This window comes from Lissotriton helveticus, chromosome 2_2 (genome assembly GCF_964261635.1).
Source record: "Lissotriton helveticus chromosome 2_2, aLisHel1.1, whole genome shotgun sequence".
In the NCBI taxonomy this organism is placed as follows: domain Eukaryota; kingdom Metazoa; phylum Chordata; class Amphibia; order Caudata; family Salamandridae; genus Lissotriton; species Lissotriton helveticus.
Window position 1 is genome coordinate 288,513,279 of NC_136060.1, and position 22,904 is coordinate 288,536,182.

Sequence of the window (22,904 nt, forward strand, 5' to 3'; positions counted from 1 at the left end):
GGCTATGGAGGTGTGGGCTGTCAGGCGATTTCCACCTTCTTGTAATCTGGTGTTTGGCTACTAGCCTGCCCAAAAGTGGGAGGTGAGGTTTCTAGCTTTTGCCTCTGGGTTAGAGATGTAATAGACACACCTCCCAAGTGTGATAGGCTGCGACTGGTGCAGGCAGTCAAAGAAGTGTCTGCCATCTTGGACTGCTAGCACACTCCCCCCACCCCCCTCCGTGTGGCTTTTTTCTTGTTGAATCATATGGCTCCTGTGAATAACGTGAAGATTGAAGGTGTAATCCTCAAAACTAAGCCACATGTCAAATTGATAGATGGTCAGGAACTAGGGGAACATACCGCTATATGCCCCCACATCCCACCCCAATGCAAGCGTAGACCCTGGATCAAGAGCACTGTTCTGTGTAATGCAAGTGGGGTTGGGAGGCTACAGACTTCACCATTTATGGCCCTTTAGGCAGTAACCTTTCGTAAGTTGAGATTTTGTTTAAGCAATGCTTGAAATGTAAAAAGACAGTCCACAAATCCATTAGGCTGTTCACTAAAATGCTAACATTAGCTTAAGATGTCCCACCGGATATTGGGCCATTTTACTATTTTGCCTGCACTGCAGCTTCAGATCTCTGCATTCGGCTGTATAATTGCAGCAACCTCTCATTACAGCACTGGCAACAAAGAACGCACACCTAAAATAAGCCAGACATGGTTTTCCAAATTCTTGTTTGAAATATTTTGCAGAAGTTCAAAAATAAAACTATCCTTTTCAAGTCTACTTTCCCAAACTGTTCCTGGGGTCACTAATTTGAGACTGTGGATGTTCCCATTTTTGTTATTTACTGCCTTTCGTATTTGTGATCTCTTACATAGGTTTATGCAGGTGGCATTTGAATTTGATGCATTCTGCAAGCAATTCATAGATGAAACTTTAAGCAGCAGTAACATCTGTTTTGTATTCAGCATGAGAGTTCAAATACATTTTGCATTTCACATCAACACATACCAGTTACCTAATTTTCTTTTGCCATTCAACATATTCCCTAACTTATGGTGACCGACACTATAATTAACTTTCTATAAACTGTTCTCCCTCATACATCCTAAAACTGTGACCCTTTCCTCTATCTAACAAAACAAAAATATGTCTCCACAAGCACCCTTTGTCTTTTAGTGACTTGTAATAACGTTTGAGTAACTCTGCAAATTCAAACATTAGTTCAAGTGATCTTAATCTGCATGTTTTATGGTTAATAATGTAAACCTGCTGTTTTTAATGTTTATTTTATGTATTCCTTTAGATCTTCCTCAGAACTGTGATCCGAACATTCCCTTAGTTGCTCAGGAATTAATGAAAAAGATGATACGTCAGTTTGCAATTGAATATGTTTCAAAAAGCCGAAAAATCCAGGAGAGCAGAAATGGATCTTTTATCTCAAATCATACATGTAATGGTGTCAAAATGAACCAAACTCTTGTTCAGGAAGAACAGGACGGGCCCTTGGACCTTACTGTTTCACGAACTGGGGAACAGAATATGAAGCAAGGTAAGGTCTTAAGGGCTTTTGGTGTGCTAAAAAAAAGTAAGTGGGCCATATTTGTTCTTGTGTACTATTCAGTTTGTTGTCTCTGTGAAATCTTCCCCTCAGAATGTATTTTCATGTCCATTCTCTTTCATTGCATTAGCAAAATGAGCTCCAAAGTTGGATTTCTGATAGATACATCTGCCGTGTGGATTCCTCACCTTGTGAATATCCCCTTGCATCAGCAACATTCGGAAATTCTTTTCGTAGCCTCGCCCCGACGTGGACTTGGACGTCATAGAGACACGGCATCGCTCGCGACTCCGTTGACGTCACCGACACCTATAATAGGCCCACGCCGGCGTGATGACATCAGTTCCCTTTTTTCCACGTCGTCGACGCTAACGGTTTCGGGAATCTCAGTAGCCAACTGCTACTTTGTTGCCTTTTTGTTACCACTTTCTGCTTCTTTGTTTCTTGTCTCTTCGACGATGTCGACCAAGAAGACCGGCTTCAAGCCCTGCAGGGAGTGCGGAAAAATGATGTCCATTACTGACCCGCACCAGGACTGCATTTGGTGTTTGAGCTCTGACCGCGATGTGGATGGATGTTCGTCTTGTCTGAAGATGAACCCGAAGGCCCTGAGGGAAAGAGACCAAGCTCCTGGTAGCGAAGCTGAAGGCTGGAAAAGGAAAATCGTCGAGTTCTCGTTCTCGAAAGGCGAGGTCGAAGTCCAGATCTGGATCTCGAGAGGAGTCGTCTTCGAGGTCCGCTTCAGACCATGCTTCGAAGTGGAAGCATAAGAAGAGGAGGCATGAGTCCCGATGTCGTTCCGGTAAGGAGTCGGGGTCGAGGTCACCGAAGAAGGTACGTTCTAAGGTGGTTATGCTGGATGTCTCAGAGCCTGAAGGTGAGGCCTCACCTTCGGAGTCGCGTGTGCAGTCGCCGACTCTGGCTTCGAATCCATCTCCGGCGCCGGCCCAGGAAGAGGAAGAGGTTCAGGTGGATGTGGATTCCGCGCCTGCTGAAGAGCCGAATCCGATCCCTCCTCAAGACCAGCCTGAGGGTTTACAACCACCCTTTCCAGCCCCAGGCCAGGACCCATCAGCGTTTCTGAACGCTATGTATGGCGTCTTTTCAAGGGCGTGGTACCCCTCTGGCGAACCTTCGGGTCCCATGGGTCCTCTGGCTTTCAATCTAGGAGTCCCTCACTCCTATCCTCCTGCTCCATTCATGCCCTATGTGCCGGCTCCGACGCCGCCATGGCAATTTCTGGCTCCGCCGAAGCAGTCTACGCCGGTTTCTCCTGCTCCAGAACGGCCTCGAGAGCATCCCACTGGGCCATCGGATTCGATACTGACGTCTATCCCGACTCCGGCGGTGCCGTTGGTGGATCCGGCTGCGAGGCGTGTGAAGGCGAGTTCCAGAAGGGAGTCTCAACGCCTTTTGGAAGAGCAAAGGTATATGGAGTCACATCCTGATATGGAGGACTGTTTTGAGGAACTGGCTGACGCTGGTAGCCTGGATTTCTCTCCGGAGTGGGAGTTGCCTTCAGGCTCTGATACACCTTCTAAGGATGTCCAGCATTATCATATGGTGATGAGGAAGGCTGCAGAACTTCTGCAATTAACTTTGCCAATGGTGGAATTTAAATCCAATCTTCTCACTGAGGTTTTACATTCGCCTAGTTCTGTGGTAGAGCCATTGCTTCCGTTTAATAACGCCTTAACGGAGCCCATTTTGGAGGTGTGGAAGAAACCACTGTCAGCTCCTGCAGTATCTAAGAGTGTGGCAAGAAGGTACAGGGTTGCACCTGAAGACCCTGCTTTTTTGACGTCTCATCCTTCACCAGAGAGTGTAGTCATTCAAGTAGCCTGCTCCAAAAAGAATGTGAGTGCCTTTCCCCAGGTACCCTGTGAAAAAGAGGCAAAGAAACAAGATCAGGTTGCTAAAAAGACCTTCTCCTCTGCAAGCATGGCGTTGAAGTCGACTAATGCCACTTGTCTGGGGAGGTATGTGCATGCCCTTATGGATTCTTTGCGTATTCTAGCTCCTAAAATTCCTGATGCCAACAGGAAGGATTTTGAGGAGGTAATTTCGGATGCACAGGCAGCGGCTCGCCAAGTGATACAGAGTGGTCTGGACACTGCGGACTCGGTGGCGCGTATCATGGGCACTGCTGTCGCCACTAGAAGATCAGCTTGGCTGAAATCCTCAGACTTTTCGGCGGATGTTCAGGCGACTTTGCTGGATCTTCTGTTTGATGGATCTAGTCCCTTTGGGAAGAAAGCTGATACGGCCCTGGAGAGATTTAAAGACAGGGCGACTGCTAAATCTTTAGGTCTCCAGATCAGAGGCTCTTCGACCATCAGGAGATTCGGGGGTTTCAGTCGCTCTTCCTTTCGGAATTACCGACAAGGTCAGCAGCAGCAACAGCAGCAAAATTCCATGTACAGGTCTTACAGGGGAAAGCAAAGAGCGCGTCCTCGTGGACATCAAGTCTCTTCCTCCTCCACGTCCTCCAACCCTCCAGCCTCAGAAAAGCAGTCCTAGATCCGCCATTCAGGATCATGTGGGTCCGGTGGGGGGTCGGCTTACCCATTTTCCACAGGATTGTAGAAAATGGGTATGCCCTTCACTTTCGGGAATTCCCTCCCAATTACCCTCCTTGCCAAGGTTATTGCACGGAGGAACATCTGTTGCTTCTACAGGAGGAAGTGCTGACTCTGTCTGTTAAAGGGTGCGATAGAGGTAATCCCAGAGCAGGAAAGGGGTCAGGGGTGCTACTCCCGGATTTCCTGATTCCCAAGAAGGATGGCAGACTTCGTCCAATCCTGGATCTCAGGATCTTGAATTTCTATCTGAAACAAGAGAAATTCAAGGTGCTCACCCTTGCTCAGGTTCTTCAAGCGCTGCTAGAAGAAGACTGGATGGTGTTGCTCGACTTGCAAGATGCGTACTTTCACATCCCAATCCTGAAGTCGCACAGGAAGTACCTCCGTTTTACGGTGGGATCGCAACACTATCAGTTTGCGGTCCTTCCATTTGGACTTACTACTGCGCCTCGAGTCTTCACCAAGGTGATGGCAGCGCATCTCAGAAGGTCGGAGATTCCAGTATTTCCCTATTTGGACGACTGGCTGTTCAAAGCAGAGTCGTCAGAGTGCTCCATCATCTGCAAGAGACAACCCAGTTGTTGTACAGGTTGGGTTTTTCGATAAATGTACCCAAGTCTCACCTGGTGCCCTCCCAGCGCAACCTGTTCATAGGTGCTGTACTGGACACAACTGTATGTCGCGCATTCCCTCCTCCTCAAAGGATTCGCGACATACAGGTAATGATTCCTTTATTTTACAATGGAGCGGTCGTTCCAGTCCTGAAGGTCCTTCGTCTGCTCGGTCTGATGGCTTCCTGCATTCTGATTGTCAACCATGCACGCTGGCACATGAGGGCGCTCCAGTGGTGCCTCCGCAGGAAGTGGTATCAACACAACGGAGATCTCATGGAGTCAGTGAGGATCTCCAGAGAAGCTGCGGCGGATCTGTCTTGGTGGGGCGTGGAAGGCAACCTGTCTCAGGGGAAGCCTTTTCAGCTGCCTCCTCCGGTGGCCACAGTAATAACGGATGCATCCACTCTAGGGTGGGGTGCTCATCTGGGGGATCTGGAGGTCAAGGGTCTTTGGTCTCCAGAGGAAAGGTTGCTTCATATCAACCTTCTAGAATTGTGGGCGATACGTTTGGCGCTCAAGGCCTTCCTCCCTTCGCGGTCGGTCGGTCCAGGTCCTAACAGACAACACGACCGCGATGTGGTACATCAACAATCAGGGAGGAGTGGGGTCGCAGTGTCTCTGCAGAGAGGCTCTGCGTCTCTGGTCCTGGGTTCAGGACCATCTGATTTGTCTGATGGCGATTCTTCTGGCCGAAGTTCTCAACGTGCGTGCAGACAGTCGCAGTCGGCAGTTCTCGGCCGACCACGAGTGGAGGCTTCACCCGGAGGTGGTTCGTCACGTCTTTCGGACGTGGGGGGACTGCTCAGGTGGACCTGTTCGCCACTCGCGGGAATGCTCACTGCCTGTCATTCTGCAGTCTCCAGTATCTGATGCAAGGAGCCTTGGGGGACGTGTTTCAGTTGAGTTGGGGAAGACCACTCCTTTACGCGTTTCCTCCCATACCTTTGATTCCTCGGGTTCTGAGGAAGATTCGCCAAGACCGGGCCTAAGTCATATTGGTCGCCCCGGACTGGCCAATAAGGGTGTGGTATACAGATCTTCTCCACCTCTCCTCTCTCCCGCCGCTCCGTCTCCCTCTCAGGGCAGACCTCCTCTCTCAGATGGAGGGGCAGGTTCTACACCCCCCACCTCCAGACATTGCACCTTCATGCCTGGAGATTGAACGGGGCAACCTGAATTCCTTTTCTCTCCCGCCTGACGTGGTGGATGTCATCTTGTCAGCCAGGCGTGACTCCACGAAGTCCATTTATTCATATAGATGGTCAAAATTTGTCATGTGGTGTGTGGAGAAATCTACTGACCCTTTGAGAGCCCATTTGTCTGATGTTCTCCAGTTTGCCCTCTCTCTGGCGCAGCAAGGGCTTGCTGTTGCCACAGTTAAGGGCTATCTTTCTGCGCTGTCGGCATTTCTCTGCTTGCCTGACCAGCCATCTTTTTTTTTTTTTTTTTATCTCCTGTAGTTTTAAGGTTTTTGAAGGGCCTCACAAATAAGTTCCCTCCTACTCCTTTTATTGTGCCTCAGTGGGACTTAAATCTTGTCTTGACCTTTTTAATGGGTGCTCCCTTTGAGCCTCTTCACAAATGTCCTATGAGGCTTTTGACTCTTAAGACAGTCTTCCTCGTTGCAATAACCTCAGCAAGGAGGGTAAGTGAGCTTCAAGCTCTTAGTTCCAAGCCCCCATTCTTGACCATTCATGCTGATCGAATGGTTCTTAGGACCAGGGCTGCTTTTCTCCCTTTCCACCGTGGTCAATCCATTACCCTCCCTACCTTTATCCTCCCCCACACCCTTCCAAGGAGGAGGAGAGATTACACTGTCTGGACCCCAAGAGGGCGGTGTCCTTTTACTTGGACAGATCTAAAGACTGTTGTTTGGATGACCAGCTCTTCATTGGGTTTGCTGGCTGCAAAAGAGGAAGAGCGGTCCATAAAAGAACATTGTCAAGATGGATCGTCCTCTGTATAAAGATCTGCTACTCTTTGGCCAGTAAGGAACCACCAGAGGGCATAAGGGCTCATTCTACAAGGGCTAAATCTTCAACCTCGGCATTGGCTAGAGGTGTTCCAGTAGAGGACATTTGTAGGGCGGCAACTTGGTCTTCCCTCCACACTTTCGCGAAGCATTACTGCTTGGATTCCGAGGTGAGGAGGGACGGCCACTTTGCGTGTTCTGTCCTTCAGGATTTCCTGATTTAGCAGAGTGGACACCCTCCTCCGGGAGTGGGGACTGCTTTGGGACTCTATTTACAAGGTGAGGAATCCACACGGCAGATGTATCTATCAGAAGAACAAGTTACTTACCTTCGGTAATGCTTTTTCTGGTAGATACAATATCTGCCTGTGGATTCCTCACTGACCCACCCGCCTCCCCGTTGTCCACTCTTCTATACCAGTATATCTGTATTGTATTTATTTTATGGTCAAGAATATGTGTTATTTCGAATGTTTGCTTCACACTGTGTTATTTTGACTATCGTGTACTGTGTATGCTATGTACACTTCTACTGTCATTGGTCCGTCCGTGTGCCTCGAAGGCACGGAAAAAAGGGCGGAACTGATGTCATCACGCCGGCGTGGGCCTATTATCGGCGTCGGTGACGTCAGCGGAGTCTCGAGCGATGCTGTGTCTCTGACGTCCATGTCCACGTCGGCGCGAGGCTACAAAAAGAATTTCCGAATGTTGCTGACGCAAGGGAATATTCACAAAGTGAGGAATCCACAGGCAGATATTGTATCTACCAGAAAAAGCGTTACAGAAGGTAAGTAACTTGTTCTTTGGGATCATACATGCCCAGTTGTATGTGAACAGTTGTTAGGCCTTTAACTCCCTAGAGAATTTTCATATGTTCACAGGAATTGAATGTGCACGACTGGCTTTCTAAAATTCTTTGGGTTGCAGGTCTTGTTCTGGGTCTCTGCAAATAAAAAATAAATATAAGCAAATTCCCAATGAGCGGAAATATTTATGGCACACAGTAGTTAGTTGAGATATGGTGTTGGGGTAGGAAGGGAGTGATGGAGTGCAAAACATTTGCATATGGTATCTGCACTCTACATTTCGATTCCTGTCCGATCCGTCTCTTTTCATTGTAGAGTCACATTGGCGTCACTGGTGAAGTCCATTTAACAGCTGCTCCAGTGAATGATTCGATTATGCTACATAGCCCTAACCATCAACGAAAGGGGAGGATTGGGATGGGTATGTTGACTGGGTGAAATGGCCACTTTAAGACCTCCACCTTTCCACTTACAACTCTTATTCCTTGCCTTTATTGCTGGTATCTCCATTTATCCAGTATTGGGGTATTTTTCATAGATTCATATTCCTGAATCATTCGCCGAGGTGGAAGTCCCACGGTAAATAAAATAGCAGTTCCAAAGGTAAATAACAGTAGTAGGCCCTAAGGAAAAGGCCAGAGGCCCAAATCCTAGTAGCCTATCTACATCATTATGCTAAAAAGACCAAAGTCTTTGTCCCAACCAATCAGCTAGCAGCACCTTCTAGAACGCTCTCTGAAGAGCCAGTTCTCCTCAGATTTTCACTGCACGTCGTGTGGAAGGGAGTGCCCCAGAGTGCTACTCAGTTTTTTTCTTCATGTCTGACAAGAAGGCCTTATTCAAACTTTGCAGGACATGCGACAGTCTATGTTGATGATCAACATAAGGACTGTATCTATTGCCTCTACCCCAAGCATGAGGCTAAAGATTGTAAGATATGCCGAACCTTCCCTTCAATAACTCTAAGGGGTAGGGAGGCTAGAGTCTTACTGTGGCTCAAGTCTTCAACTGAAGAGGATGATAGAGCTTATCCAGTGTTGGGGTATCTTTCATAGATTCACATGCCTGAATCCTTCCCCGTCGCCGAGGCGGGAGTCCCACGATATATAAAATAGCAGTGCCAAAAGTAAATTACAGTAGTAGGCCCTATGAGAGGCCTGAGGCCTAGATTGTAGTAGCCCATCTACCTCATTATGCTAAAAAGACCAAAGTCTTTGTTCCAACCAATGAGCTTACAGCACCCTCTAGAACCCTCTCTGCAGAGCCAGTTCTCCTCAGATTTTCACCGCATGTCGCGTGGAAGGGAGTCTCCCTGAGTCTTTACTCAGTTTTTTTCTCTACTTCAGGATGTCTGACAAAAAGGCCTTATTTAAACCTTGCAGAACATGTCAGAAAAATTGGTCCATGTTGATGACCAACATCAGGACTGCATTTATTGCCTTTATCCAAAACATGAGGCAAAAAAATGTAAGATCTGCCGCACCTTCCCTTCCAAGACCTTAAGGGATAGGGAGGCCAGAGTCCTTTTATGGCTCAAATCCTCTTCTACTGATGATGAAGACAGAGCTTCGACCTCAAGTAAGAGAGCAAGATCGCAAGAGGATTATCCAAGTGAGGGGAGAAAACATGTTAAAACCTCCCACTCCACTTCAGGCTCTTCACAGAGATCTCCATCATCTCTCCCTGAAGCCCCAGCTCTCAAGAAATCTAAAAAGAAAACCGAGTAAGACCTCTTCTGTCTCCTAACCTGTGACTACCATCTCATCTTCTGCTCCTTCGTCGACTGCTATGATTTCCACCACAGCCATCACCTCTCCTGTTCTGTCTACTAAGATCTCCATTGTGACTAAAAGAACCCTCGTCAACTATCTGTTGACGACTGTCTCGTCGTCAAAGAAGCACTCGTCGACGAAGACACCATCAAAGCCCCCGTCGACTAAGTCATCTACAGTACCGTCGACTAGTGTCTCGTCGACAAAGTAGGAAGGCCTGTCGACGATAAGCCCGTCTATGGTCGAGTCCGTGGACGGTGGTCCCGTCGACGGTCGAGTCCGAGGACGGTGGTCCCGTCGAGTCCGTGGAGTCCCGTGGACGGTGGTCCCGTCGAGTCCGTGGACGGTGGAGTCCCGTGGACGGTGGTCCCGTCGAGTCCGTGGACGGTGGAGTCCCGTGGACGGTGGTCCCGTGGACGGTGGAGTCCCGTGGACGGTGGTCCCGTGGAGTCCCGTGGACGGGCGAGTGCATCCGTCGACGTCTGCCTCGTCGACTATGATCCTGTCGACGACTAAGATGAAAAGTCCATCGATGGTGAATGTATCTTCCTTACCCTCATCATTGACCATACCATCTACAGGAGTAGAACCCGTTTCTAAGTCTTTAGTGCCGGTGCACACTTTCTCAACGCATATCTCTTCGAAAGATTTCCAACTTAAATCTTTCCAGAGACCAGACTGTTCGTATATCTCACCACTTACTCCATCTCACCTCCTCGACACATATGTCCAAGAGGACGATGACTATGAAGGACCTTTTGGAATAGTTCATCATCCTTCAGATCTGAACATTAAATGTCATGAAGATGAGGAACATGACGACTACACGGAACACTACTATCAGGAGGATATTGTTGTACCCTGTGTCAAAAGGGCAAGAGACTGAAAGATTGCCCTTCGACAGGAGTTGTCCATGACTTGGTAAAACTGATTTTTCTACCTCTCCCCAGATTGAAAGAGGACCCCTCTATAGGTTACGAGCCTTCATGAACTAATGACCGATGGACCCCCCCCTCCATTGCGAAAGTGGTACACTCTCCATGATTTCGGCATTATTGGCATCACCTCACGCCATTTCAGCCCCATGTGGCAATAGAAATGGAGAGGGTCACACCTCTACCACTGAAAACGGCCATATACGCCCCATACAAACGACCCCATGAAGAAATAGATACAGTGGAGACAATGAGATGGTCGTGGAGAGGTATAGCTAAAAGAGCGCATCAAGACTTACTATACGCACCGTCTGTGCCCATAGGAGATAACCCATTGATAGGTCTTTTAATGGATAAGCCATCAGGTTGAGAGCACAAGCACACAAACTAGAGAAAGGGGGTAATCTTCACCCGAACGGAGAGTTCCTATCTGTCACATGTGTGGAGTGCAGGCGCCCACTGCCTCGGTTATGCTTCTATACTATCAGCTCAGAGCGGCATGCAAAGCAAAATTTGCTGGGTTTCCTGCTGAACCCCCCGCCTTGTCAGCATTCGAGAATGTCTTCGATAACCCATCTAACCCCAAATTAATTACACCCATATATAGCACGACACCAAGAGATCACACTGTAACGAAAACGTCTAGAGAGGATTGGGAAAGGGAGGCTGATTTAACTATAACAGAGGAACAATGGCAATTTTGCTGTTCTCAGATGGAACAACTTTCACCGAACTATAGACTACGCTTGATTCACTTCAATTTTCTACATAGACTGCACCGCACACCGACACAGCTACACCGCATGGGGCTAATTGCTGGAGATTTGGAGCGCAGGACTCCACATTTGTTCACCTCGCATTGGGCCTGTGGGCCTATAGCAGCCTACTGGACTGACATAGTTAAGCACGTAGGGTATATTATACAAGTAGTTATACCAGAAACGCCATTGGTGGCGCTGCTAGGATATGTGAAGGACGTCCCGAAGGGAAATCATAAGCTTGAGGCCATGTTGCTGTTAATGGCAAAACGCCAGATAGCCATACATTGGAAAAAACCAGCGCCTCCCACGATTGCTGGGTGGATAAAAGCAGTCACTTATTGTAGAGATCAATTTTCCACCTTTTGAGAAATTATGCTGAGTAGATCTTGTCCAGCTGACATTTGGGAACCCTTTGCGAGGTGGGTGGGATCAGGGGGAGGAGACTTATAATTGGAAAACACACGTGGGGTGAGACATGGAACAATCACAGGGGGAATGGCTGATATTGAGGAACAGAGTCAAAGCGCAAATGGTATAGGACGGGTCTGATACCGAAATATGCTGGCTGCTCGTAGTCTACTGAGGAAGGTCAGAATAGTGCATTAGTAGATGCTGCCTAGGAAGGATTGAACATAGCTTAATGGGGGTTGGGGTGGGGGGAAGGTTTGTTTCATTTTTGATTATTATAAAATTTGAGATGACATTACTTATATTGCTGGGATATATGCTGACAGGAATGGTACATTTGTATGATAGCGCTGCCTGCCCTCTGGGTTCTTGGCAAATATAGCTATGTGAAGTGCACGATGCCACATAGGCCGCCGGCCTCAGGGATGTGGCAAAAACAGGGCTGTGTACGATCCAGTATATGCAATAAAGCTCGTTTAAAAAAAAACTATTAAACTTTTCTTACTTGTATATCGACATGACCACATGGGTCTCAGATGTAATGGTATATGGCTTTTAAAAATCGACCGATGGGTCTTTACCTAAATGGAGGCAGATCACGGAGAATAAGACATTGGAGATCTGTCAGTAAAGGACCTTTCGAAGGTGGAGGTACATTAATAGTACCCATGTGATTGTGGACCATACTGCAGCTGGTACCACCTTGATCGATGCCATTACAAATATGTATGGTATTTCTCACATTTTTACATTATAATTTTTGCAGAGAAATAGCAGGGTGACGATAAGTAGGTCCTTAAGAATGCCATGAACCATCAGGTTGTACAGACAAACATGTTGACCTTACTTTAATAGGGAATATCTATACCCCTATTTTTCACTTGGCTGTTTTAGCTCTAACCATTGGGTATACTGATTAAAGTAGATTTTGTATCCCTTGAATTAATTTGAACACACTTTTTTCACTTTATTTGCACTCTGCCCCTCACTCTGACTTCCATTGGATGATTTAAAAACAAAACACTTCACACTCCTCTCCTAATAGGAAAGTTGAAGCCCACACTGTGAACCTTGCGGTCAAAGTGTGTAAGAGGGAACCCAATGATGAAGCATGCTTTGGGTGAGTGAGGGTTCTCTTCTTTATAAGACTAATGCCCTACGTTTTCCTTACTCCGACACCGTGATACTTTACACATTGCCTCTAAAGTTAAGACTGACTGCTCTTTGTCAAGATACCAGAGGGTGAGCACAGGTTAATTTACGGTGTGTATCTGACTCACCCTCACTAGGCTGGTGGTACCTACACGGACAGGGTGCAAACCTCTGCCAACTGTTCATAAGGGTGGGCATAAGTTATTCATAACAGTGGACATAACTCGCAAAATTCAGTGTTGCATTATCATGTGGAATTATCTATGAATTCTTTGAGATTATGCATATTTACGGGAGAAGAGTAATTCTCCATTCAGTGCTGTTTCTTAATGAAAGAGTGCCCACTCACATACAAAATGGGCACTAAAATGCATTTTGTGCTAAGGAGTAGTTCTAAATGCTACAGAACATGAATAGCAAGCACATGCACGCTAAATGTGCTTTTGGGTTAGGATTTTCTCCTGACTTAGTCCCAGCATTTACTGCTATTTTCTAAATGCAAAATGCACCCTTGTATACAAAATGGATGTGACGTATCCCATGTGCCCATAACTCTAATGCGTTCAAGTTTACGAAAGCCACGCCTAGAGTGAGTTTAAGTGAGAGAACCTGAAAGTGCATGTCAAAAAAAGTCCTGACACAATATTAAAAAAATGTGATGGCCATCTTAAAATATATTTTGCTTAAAATCCTGAATAGTTAGGAGCAACTCGAGATGTATGTATGTATGGCGCAACATAATGGAAAGTGTGGTTGTATACCGCTTGAAATTCTGAGCAGATAAAGTTATTTCTAGATAGATAGATATATATATATATATATCTATCAATCCATACATGTATAAAGAGCTGCAAACAAATTAAATCACCGGATAGATGGCATTGTCCAGGAAATGTAGTCCATAAGAACCCAATATGGGAAACTTTTATTGACAGGCAAAAGTGGTGGACATCTTGAAATGTATAATGTATCCACAGGTAGTTATACAAGACACTGTATACTTTGTGCTTCATGTTATTATCCAAATTCAGGTCCATACCCTTCAGGGATGTTCCCACATAACCACATAGCAAAATCTCAGGAAAAAACAGCTACTGTATGATAGAGATGGTATGACCCTCTCTGGAATTGTAAGGAGTACTTCAAACCCATGCACTCCATTACCCAAGCTTCAGAACACCTCATCCTGTCCAAAATCCTAACCAGAATGGCGACACCAACAAGACACCCAAGACTCCAATCTAACCAGGTACAAATAAAGTCATGCCTGCCATATAGCTCAAACTTTAAATTTCACATGGCGTGGAGGTGACCCACTAGGAGTTTCTGCTTGTTATGTTTATCCATGCGTTCCTTCCACCAATTTATATCCATCTATACAGTCAATCATGAACAAGCGAAATGTACATTGATACTCCAGCTACAAGAAAACGAGAGAACCTAGATTGGAGCAAAAAAATATTTCAAAACCATTCAGTTTCAGTCTTCATCCATCTACAAAAGGGTGGGGTGGAAACCGTATCCAAATGTGATCAGTTTTGGACTCTTGTACTGAGAAATCTTTATACTGAGATCTTTAGAAAGTGTCCTAATCCAGCAAATACATTTAGCCTCCATTTGCCTCAAAAGTAGATCACCCCATCCCCTCCACTGGTACCTGCAACAATATGATCAATTACAAGGAACCAGACACCATGATCATCTAGGTGGGCCACTCTGTAGTGTTCAGACATGGGATATCTTGTGTCCCCATTTGTAGCTCTACGGTATTCCTGTATGCGTAGCTTGAGGCAACGGTATGTAGTACCCGCATAGATCATGCTGCATTTGCAACCAATCACGTACACACCAAAGGTTGTGTTACATTTAATGAAGTGTCTAATGCTGTATTGCTGGCAAGTATTAAAACTAAAAAGCTTGTTTTTGTTCTTTCCATATGAGCAAACGTTACAGGAATTGCATACAAAGAACCCCCTATATCCCCCCCCCCTCGCTCTAGGAGGTAGCCAGGTACCCTTCTTTTGTATGGTTGTAAAATAACTGACCGAGGTATCCCTTAATGCAGAGCCCCTCCTGTAAGTTATAGAAGGGCATTTGCCAATGAGGTCTGTAAACCAGGAATATCAATTAACTGGTGTCGGCTCCTCTTTAAAACTTTAGAGACCTTATCACTATACTATAAACATCAATATCCTATTTTGGGCCTCACTGTTTGTCCACTGACTAGTCTATGAATGTTCTCGCGAGGTATTCTCTGTGGCCCACTTTAGCATGAGCGTCAGGGGTGCATAATATTGCGTCTAACCGCACATGCAATTCGTGTAAAGCGGAAAAATATGAATAGTCCCGCTCCCCCATATGGTGCTTGCGCCATGCGTCCACTAACCCCCATCTATCCTGCCATTGGCGCCTTGCCTTGGAGAGCCTGTGTATAGGGGCTTTGGTCAATGGAGGGTGGGACCTATCCATTTCGATATCTGCTATAGTGTTGAAGTCACTCCGCCCCACCCACTCACCCCTCCCCAGCACTGAGCCATTCAGGTAAGGCGCTAATCTCCCAAACAGATAATTAAAAAAGGATATCTGATCAATATTAGGGGCATATATACTTCTCCAGTATTAGGGGTGTCTTTCATAGATTCACATGCTTGAATATTCCCCGTCGTCGAAGTGGGAGTCCCACGGTACATAAAAATAGCAATAATGCTAATATATATATATATATATATATATATGTAATAACATAATACATGATAACCTAGAGATAATATACACTGAAAAACCTCTACAAAGGTTCTTCCATAGGAATACATTATAAGAGAAACTCATTTGTAACATATCAGAGTCATTATGTTAGTCCAAACTGCAGCCAATCAGGCTCAAGCACCCTCTAGAACCTTCTCCTCAGAAGCTCAAGCCCTCAGATTTTCTACCGCACGTCGTGTGAAGGAGTCTCCCTGAGCTCTGCTCAGTTTTCTTCAAGTTTATCACTTCATTGTTCTTTCTACAAGATGTCAAGTAAGAAGTCTTTGTTTAGACCTTGCTCTTCCTGTGGCAAGCTACGTTTGTTTGAAAAGGACCCCCACCAAAAGTGTATTTACTGCTTATATCCAGAACACAAGGTGGCTGACTGTAAATTCTGTAGAGCTTTTCCAGCCAAGACTCTCAGAGACAGGGAAGGTCGTCTTCTTCTGTGGTTGAAGCGCCTTCAGGACAAAGAGGATGTCTTATCAGACGCAGAAAGTTTTCAGTCAGGCTGTTCTGTCGCTTCCAAGCGTGGCAGTGTTCAGGAGTTACCTTCTCCTTTTATGAAGAAAAAGCTGGCTTTGACAGTGGCACAAGTACCATCTGTGGCGACGCCCACGAGACCTGGCTCTCAGGCGGCATTTCCAGCCTCTATAAGTGTTGTTACACTTATAACACCGCGGTCGTCGACGACCATTCCATCGAAGTTGGCTGCGGTGTCTTCGTCGACGACTTCAGTGACGACTTCGTCTGCTTCCTCGTCGTCGACGATTGTTTCGTCGGCGTCTTGCACGTCAACGAGAGCTTCTGCCTCGTCGACGATCCCAATTGTCTCGTCGGCGAAGAAACTACCGGCGACGAAGAAATCATCGTCGACGGTGAAGGTTCTGACGTCGAGTTCTGCGTCGACGAAGGTCCCGTCAACGCTGACAGTTCCGTCGACCAGCTCGTCGACGACTTCCGTACCGTCGACGAAGGCTTCGTCGACGAAGAAGATGACATCCAAGGATTCGTCGACGACGATTCCATCGACGAAGAGTCCGTCGACGAAGATTCCGTCGACGACGGCACAGTCGACGGCTGAGCCAAAACGCTCGTCGACTATTTTGAAGAAGGCATCGTCTCTGACTGCTCCATCGTCGACGACCGCTGTCGACACAACTGGCTCGTCGAGACGTCTACGTCAACACCAGTTTTACCTTTATCTTCAGGATCACGCCCAGAACGTGCAGCATCCACGTCAGTGATGGGTTCTTTCGCCACTATGCCCCTAGTGCCTTTGCCTTCTACGACCAGTTGCAAGGAGTCTACTCTCCAATTGCCATTCTACTCTCCAGCCACCCTCACCAATGATGGCTACTGACCACGAAACAGAATCCATTGGGGATGATGATGATGTCCTTGGCGATGCACATAGTCCATCGGACTTAATCATTAAATGTCAGGACTCAAGTTCTGAGAATGATGAGGAGGACGTTGACCAGCAAGATGAACAATATGTTCAGGTTCCTATGGCACATTTTCCGGTGTCTTTGTTTTCCAACCTCCAGCACATGCTGGACGACTACAATAGAAGATTTCCTCCGACACCTCTGGGTACACCAGCCCATGCAACATCAGAGACGCCTGGCCCTACTCACCCTCAGCACTACAGAGCCAGAACGACCCCGTCCTGCTGTTCCCACAATTTCGCATCATGTTGCTGCGGATGAGGCGGAGTCGGATAGAGAGGAAGGGGAAGTACCCCAGGATACTGATAAGGACCAGGACCCAAATATGGCGGACTGGTGATTCACCTCCGGTTGACATCGCTAGCTTTCATGTTTTGATGAATAAAGCGGCGGACCGCTTTAAACTTCCGAGAGCACAGCGACAGGAAGACTGTTTTCTCTATGATTTCAAAAACCAACCTTACAAACAAATCCACACCACACCATACCTATTATCGAATTTGTATGGAAAGAGGGTATAAAGATCATGCACGCTCCTAATTTCTTGCCTGCTCAACTCCCTCGTCTGGAGAAGAAATGCAAAGCTCCAGTTGGATCCCCCGCTTGTTTGCTTTCGCATCCTAAGCCAGATTCCGTGGTAACACAGGCGGCGCAACGACGATCACGTAACCCTGCGACTCCTATCACCACTCCACCTGATAGAGGGTCGGCGTTTGGATGCAATTGGGAAAGAATTTTCATCCATGGCGTCTACGTCAGTCTGTGCCGCAAATGCTTTGGCCATTTTGGGTCGTTTCGACCGGCAAATGTGGTCGGATTTTTCTGCCCTGGTATCCCTAATTCCAGAGGCGTCCAGAGCGGAGGCGCAACAGATCCTTCAAGATGGCATGAGGGCATCAGAAGAGATGATCGACTGTGCGATTGATGTGGCAAGTACTGGTTTCCGTATCCTTGCCAGTGCTGCGGCGCTCCGCCGTCAGGGTTGGCTTAAATCCACATCATTTAGACAGGAGGTACGGTCGAAGATACTCGACATGCCATTTGACGGTGAGTCTCTTCGGCTCTCACATTGATGAGGCACTTGAATCAATAAAGAAAGACACCGATACGGCAAAGTCGCTGGGATCCTTGCAATTCAAGAAGCAGCCCTTTCGTGGTGCGCGTGGACGAGGCTCGTCTTCAACCACTTTTCGAGGAGGACATTCTCAGTACGGCCAGTACAATCAAGGAAATCAGCGTTACTCCAACCAGCAGTCTAATCGACAGCCTCAGTCTAAACCCTATAGAGGAAAATCAAATTATAGGGGTTCCACCAACAAACGCCAATGACTTTCAGGTTGCACACGGAGTTGGAGGGAGAATCTCGCAGTTTTATTCCCAATGGTCTCTGATAACATCGGACCAGTGGGTATTAGACATTGTACGCAAGGGTCACGCCTTGGAGTTCACAGATTTTCCTCCAAATTCTCCTCCATCAGGTCCGCCACCTCCCCATTTCGAGGAATTGCAACATCAAGTTCGTCTTCTAATAGAGAAGGGTGCAGTCGAAGTGGTTCCTATATCTCAGCGAGGGACAGGTTTCTACTCACGGTTTTTCCTCATTGTCAAGAAGACTGGGGAGTGGCGGCCCATTCTGGATTTAAGAGCACTCAATTTCTTTCTAAAACAACAATCTTTCCGCATGCTGACATTATCGGAAGTCTTGCGACTTCTCTGCAGCGGAGATTTCCTAACAACAATAGAACTGCAAGACGCCTATTTTCATGTGCTAATTCTCCAACAGCATCGCCAATTTCTGAGGTTCAAAGTGGGGCACATGCACTACCAGTTCAAGGTGCTACCTTTTGGCCTACGATCGGCACCTCGTGTCTTCACGAAAGTTTTGGCCCCTGTCATGGCTCATCTGCGTCTTCAGGGAGTGCAAATCTTTCCTTATCTGGACGATTGCCTTCTGAAATCCCCATCCCCTCAACAGCTGGCTCACAACACAGATCTCTGCCTGCAGACGTTCGAGTCACTGGGTTTGACCATCAACATGGACAAGTCACACCTTGCTCCGTTGCAAAGAAGAAACTTCCTGGGAGCGATTCTAGACACGGACCTGTCAAAAGCCTTCATCCCTCAAGAACGACAGCAAAAGATAGTCCGTCTGGTCACCCTCATCCGTTCAAAGCAGTCAGTTTCTGTGCGGACGTTGAAGTAGTTTCTGGGGATGGCATCGTCCTCTATCGGCCTGATCCCAAATTGCAGGTTACGCACTCGCCCTATACAGGAGGAATTGGACCTGCAATGGCGCCAAGTGTCAGGGTCTTTCAACGACCTAGTGCGAGTCACATCCCGCATGAGGGACAGTCTGCTTTGGTGGAAACAACCATCCAATCTAGACAAAGGAACTTCATTTCTAGTCCACTCCCCGGATCTAACGCTGACCACAGATGCATCCATGGAAGGTTGGGGCGCTCATCTCCTAGACCTTTCAATCAAGGGCAAGTGGACGACGGCACAGCGAACCTGGCATATCAACAGGCTGGAGTTGATGGCGATCTTCCTAGCGCTCCGATCCTTTTTGCCCGTAGTGCAGGGAGGGTCTGTGCTGGTGCAAACGGACAACACCACCAGCATGCACTACATGAACAAACAGGGCGGCACAAGATCTCAGCCACTGTCTCGACTAGCTCAAAGGATCTGGGATTGGGCTCTTCATTATCAAATTTCTTTAACGGGGGTCCATCTGCCGGGGGTATCAAACATCCTTGCGGATTCTCTGAGCAGGTCCACGTCATCCACTCACGAGTGGGAATTACATCGACCTACTCTGGACATGGTCTTCCGCTGTTGGGGTCATCCCATGATAGACCTTTTTGCAACCCCACTAAATCGGAAGTGCCCCGCCTTTGCGAGCTGGCATCCCCATCCAGAGTCCAGCGGAAATGCCCTTCTCATGGATTGGAGCGGCCTTTTTGCTTATGCATTTCCTCCAATCCCGTTGGTGCCGAGAACGTTGTGGAAGATGCGCAGGCAATCCTGCCACTTGATCCTGATCGCCCCTCGTTGGCCCAGACAGGTTTGGTTCTCAGAACTTCTTCTGTTATCCCTATGCGCTCCCATTCGTCTGCTTCCACGTCCAGACCTCCTGACGATGGACGAAGGTCAAATTTGCCATCCAGACCCAACCACGCTTCAGTTATGGGCATGGAACCTGAATACATCGAATTCGTAAATTTAGATATGCCCCAGGAATGCAGAGACATTTTAGCTTCTGCTAGAGCTCCATCAACCATTAAAGCTTACAAGCTAAAGTGGAAGCGTTTTTGTCATTGGTGTACTGCATCCGGTGTCCATCCAGTCAACTCCACTCCGGAGCAACTTTTGCCTTTCTTTTTGAGCCTCGCTCAGTCTGGTCTCTCTCATGCCACCTTGAGAGTCTTCTGGCAGCTATTTCGCGTTTTCGACACGATGGTTCATCGTCTCTCTGCTCCTCCAGAATAATCAGACAGTTCTTCAAAGGTCTCTTCAGGAAGTTTCCTCCTATTAGGCTCCCTCCTCCGGCATGGCACCTCAATGTGGTCTTGTCACAGCTTATGAAGCCTCCTTTTGAGCCAATTCACAGGATAGACATCAAGTTTCTTACCTGGAAGGTTGCATTGCTTTTGGCCTTAACATCTTCTCGTCGTGTAAGCGATCTTCACGCTTTCACGATCAAGCCTCCGTATTTACAAATCTGAAAGAAACAGGTTAGTATTAGATTCCTTACCTTAGAATATCCCCAGGCGTCAGTCTGGATCCGGAAACTTTTGCGTAGCAGTACCCCTGCGCGTCGGTAGGCGTCGTCTGCAGGCGTCCCCTGCGGCTCCGCGTCGTCGGCGTCGTGCGCCGCGATGACGTCGCTGGAGTATATAGACGCCGCCTCCGCGCGCTGACGTCAGTTCTTCTTTTTTCCGCGCCAGTTAGCGCAGATCCGAAGAGCAGTACTCCGGTCTTTTGACCAAGTTTTTTGTTGATTGATCTTTACGGTGCCGGTAGGATGCCCGGTTTCAAGAGTTGTGACGAGTGCGACCGCATGATGTCGGTCACCGACCACCATCGACTCTGCCTCCGGTGTCTGGGCGCGGACCACGACGTGGAGTCCTGCGTCGACTGTCGGGCCTTGACTGGAAAAGCTAGGCGGGAGCGGTCCCGCAAGCTTCTCGAACTCCGGTTGTCGGCCCCGCGTCGAGAGCGGTCCCGGTCCGGTCGGAGGTCGAGGGAGCGGTCGAGGGAGCGGTCGCGGAGCCGCCATGGGCGCTCCGGGAGTCGCCACCATTCCTCCGGCTCGTCAGGTAAGCACAAGAAGTCGGGGCGTCGCCATCGCACCCCCGACTCCCCCCGACGCCCGCGTGCTGCGGCCGGGGGCTCGGGTGACCCCACCCCCGCGGTCCCGCATGGGTCGCCGACGCCGTCTGCCCCACACCTGTCGGTCCCTGGGGAAGGCGCGTCGCGTGAGGAGATCGAGGCCTTCCTCATTGCTATGAGGGCGAGGTCTTCTCCGGCGGGGCCTTCGGCGCCTACGGGCCCGTCGGTCCCGTCTGGGGGCCCGAGCGGTTCGGGTGCTCCTGCCCCGGCGCCGCCGGTGGCTCCGGCCCCGGCGCCGCTGGTTCCCTCTGGTTCGTCGCCGGCTGGTCTCCCGGCCTCTCCGGCGTCGGTTCCTGTGGGCCAGCCCATGGTACCGCCCCCGCGTGGTGCAGCGACTCCGCCGTCGGCTCCGGCCGGCGTCGGGTCCCCGGCACCGACGCCGCGCGGCGCCACCCCCCTTTCCTCCCCGACTCCGGACTCGGAGCCGGACCGGCGTCGGCCGACGCCGGACCCGACGCCGATGGGGCCTGTTGACCCCGATGTCTATATCGTCGACCCAGAATATGGGTATGACGAGGAGGAGTATGGAGAGGGTTGGGAGGGGTCTGAGGACCCTCTATCCCGTGCCTGCCAGTACGATGTGGACTGGGTAGGTGATCTGGGTGATGCCAGTGGCCTGGACGAGTCGCCCAACCCTGGGTTTGTCTCTCCGTCCCCTGTGGCGTCCGAGGCGGGTGCTGCCTATTCGGTGGTCCTGATGAGGGCTGCCAAGGCCTTACACCTTGAGCTCCCCGTCGCGAAGGTCAAACCGAATATCCTGACGGAAGTTTTTAAACCGCAGTCATGCCCCCAGGAGCCTCTGCTGCCGTTTAATGAGGCCCTGACGGATGTCCTTCTGGGCACCTGGTCCAGGCCCGCCTCTGGTGCGCCGGTTGACCGGAACGTTGCCAGGCGTCACCGTCCCTGCGCGGACGACCCTGCCTTCCTGTCCACCCATCCCTCCCCGGAGAGTCTGGTGATCCAGGCCTCCACTTCGCAGTCCGCATTTCCGTCGGCTCCGCCCGACCGGGAATCAAAGAGGTACGACCAATTCGGAAAGAAAGTGTTTTCCTCTTTGAGTGCTGGGCTGCGGTCTTGTAACACCGCGTGCCTCTTGGGCCGCTACACCCACTCCCTGTGGGATACGGTCGAGGAGTGTTTGCCGCAATGCCCCCAGGAAGTGCGGGACAAGCTCACCCGGGCCTTTGTTGAAGGCCGGGATGCGGCGCGGTACTCGATCCGTTGTGGTCTGGACACCACGGACTCACTGGGACGGGCCATGTCCACTACGGTGGCGATTCGTCGCCATGCCTGGCTGAGATCTGCCAACTTCTCACCAGACGTCCAAAATACGCTTATGGACATGCCATTTGATGGCAGTCGCCTATTTGGTGACAAAGCGGACCACGCGCTGGAGCGCTTCAAGGACTCCAGGGTCACGGCCAAGTCCTTGGGTCTCTCGACCCAGACCCAGCGCCAGCAGACGGGTTCGTTTCGGCCCTTTCGTGGCCAAGGGAGAGGAGGTCCCACACGTGCTGCCAGCCACGCGGCGCAGAGCGCTCCCCAGCGCGGTGGCGCCCGTGGTTTCCGCCGTGGTGGCGGTAGAGGCCAGCGTCGTGGTCAGTCCACGCCTCCCTCCGCTGCGGCATCCAAGCCTTCCTAGTCCGAGCTTTCGGGCTCACGTGACGCCAGTGGGTGGCAGGGTTCGCCATCACCACTCCCGCTGGCGCGCGATAACATCGGACAGGTGGGTGCTGCAGCTTGTCCGAAGGGGCTATGCCCT

The 22,904-nt window shown here is 49.1% G+C and overlaps 1 protein-coding gene across 5 annotated transcripts in view; it reads left to right on the forward strand.

Annotated features, from left to right (window-relative positions):
• The window catches only part of LCORL (ligand dependent nuclear receptor corepressor like), a 527,585-nt gene that overhangs the window by 98,421 nt on the left and 406,260 nt on the right, over positions 1–22,904 (forward strand). For all 5 annotated transcript variants that reach the window (XM_078678413.1, XM_078678419.1, XM_078678416.1 and 2 more), the window contains exon 5: positions 1,298–1,543. In XM_078678413.1, coding sequence (XP_078534539.1) covers positions 1,298–1,543 — 246 coding nt within the window. The remainder of the gene's footprint in view (positions 1–1,297; positions 1,544–22,904) is intronic.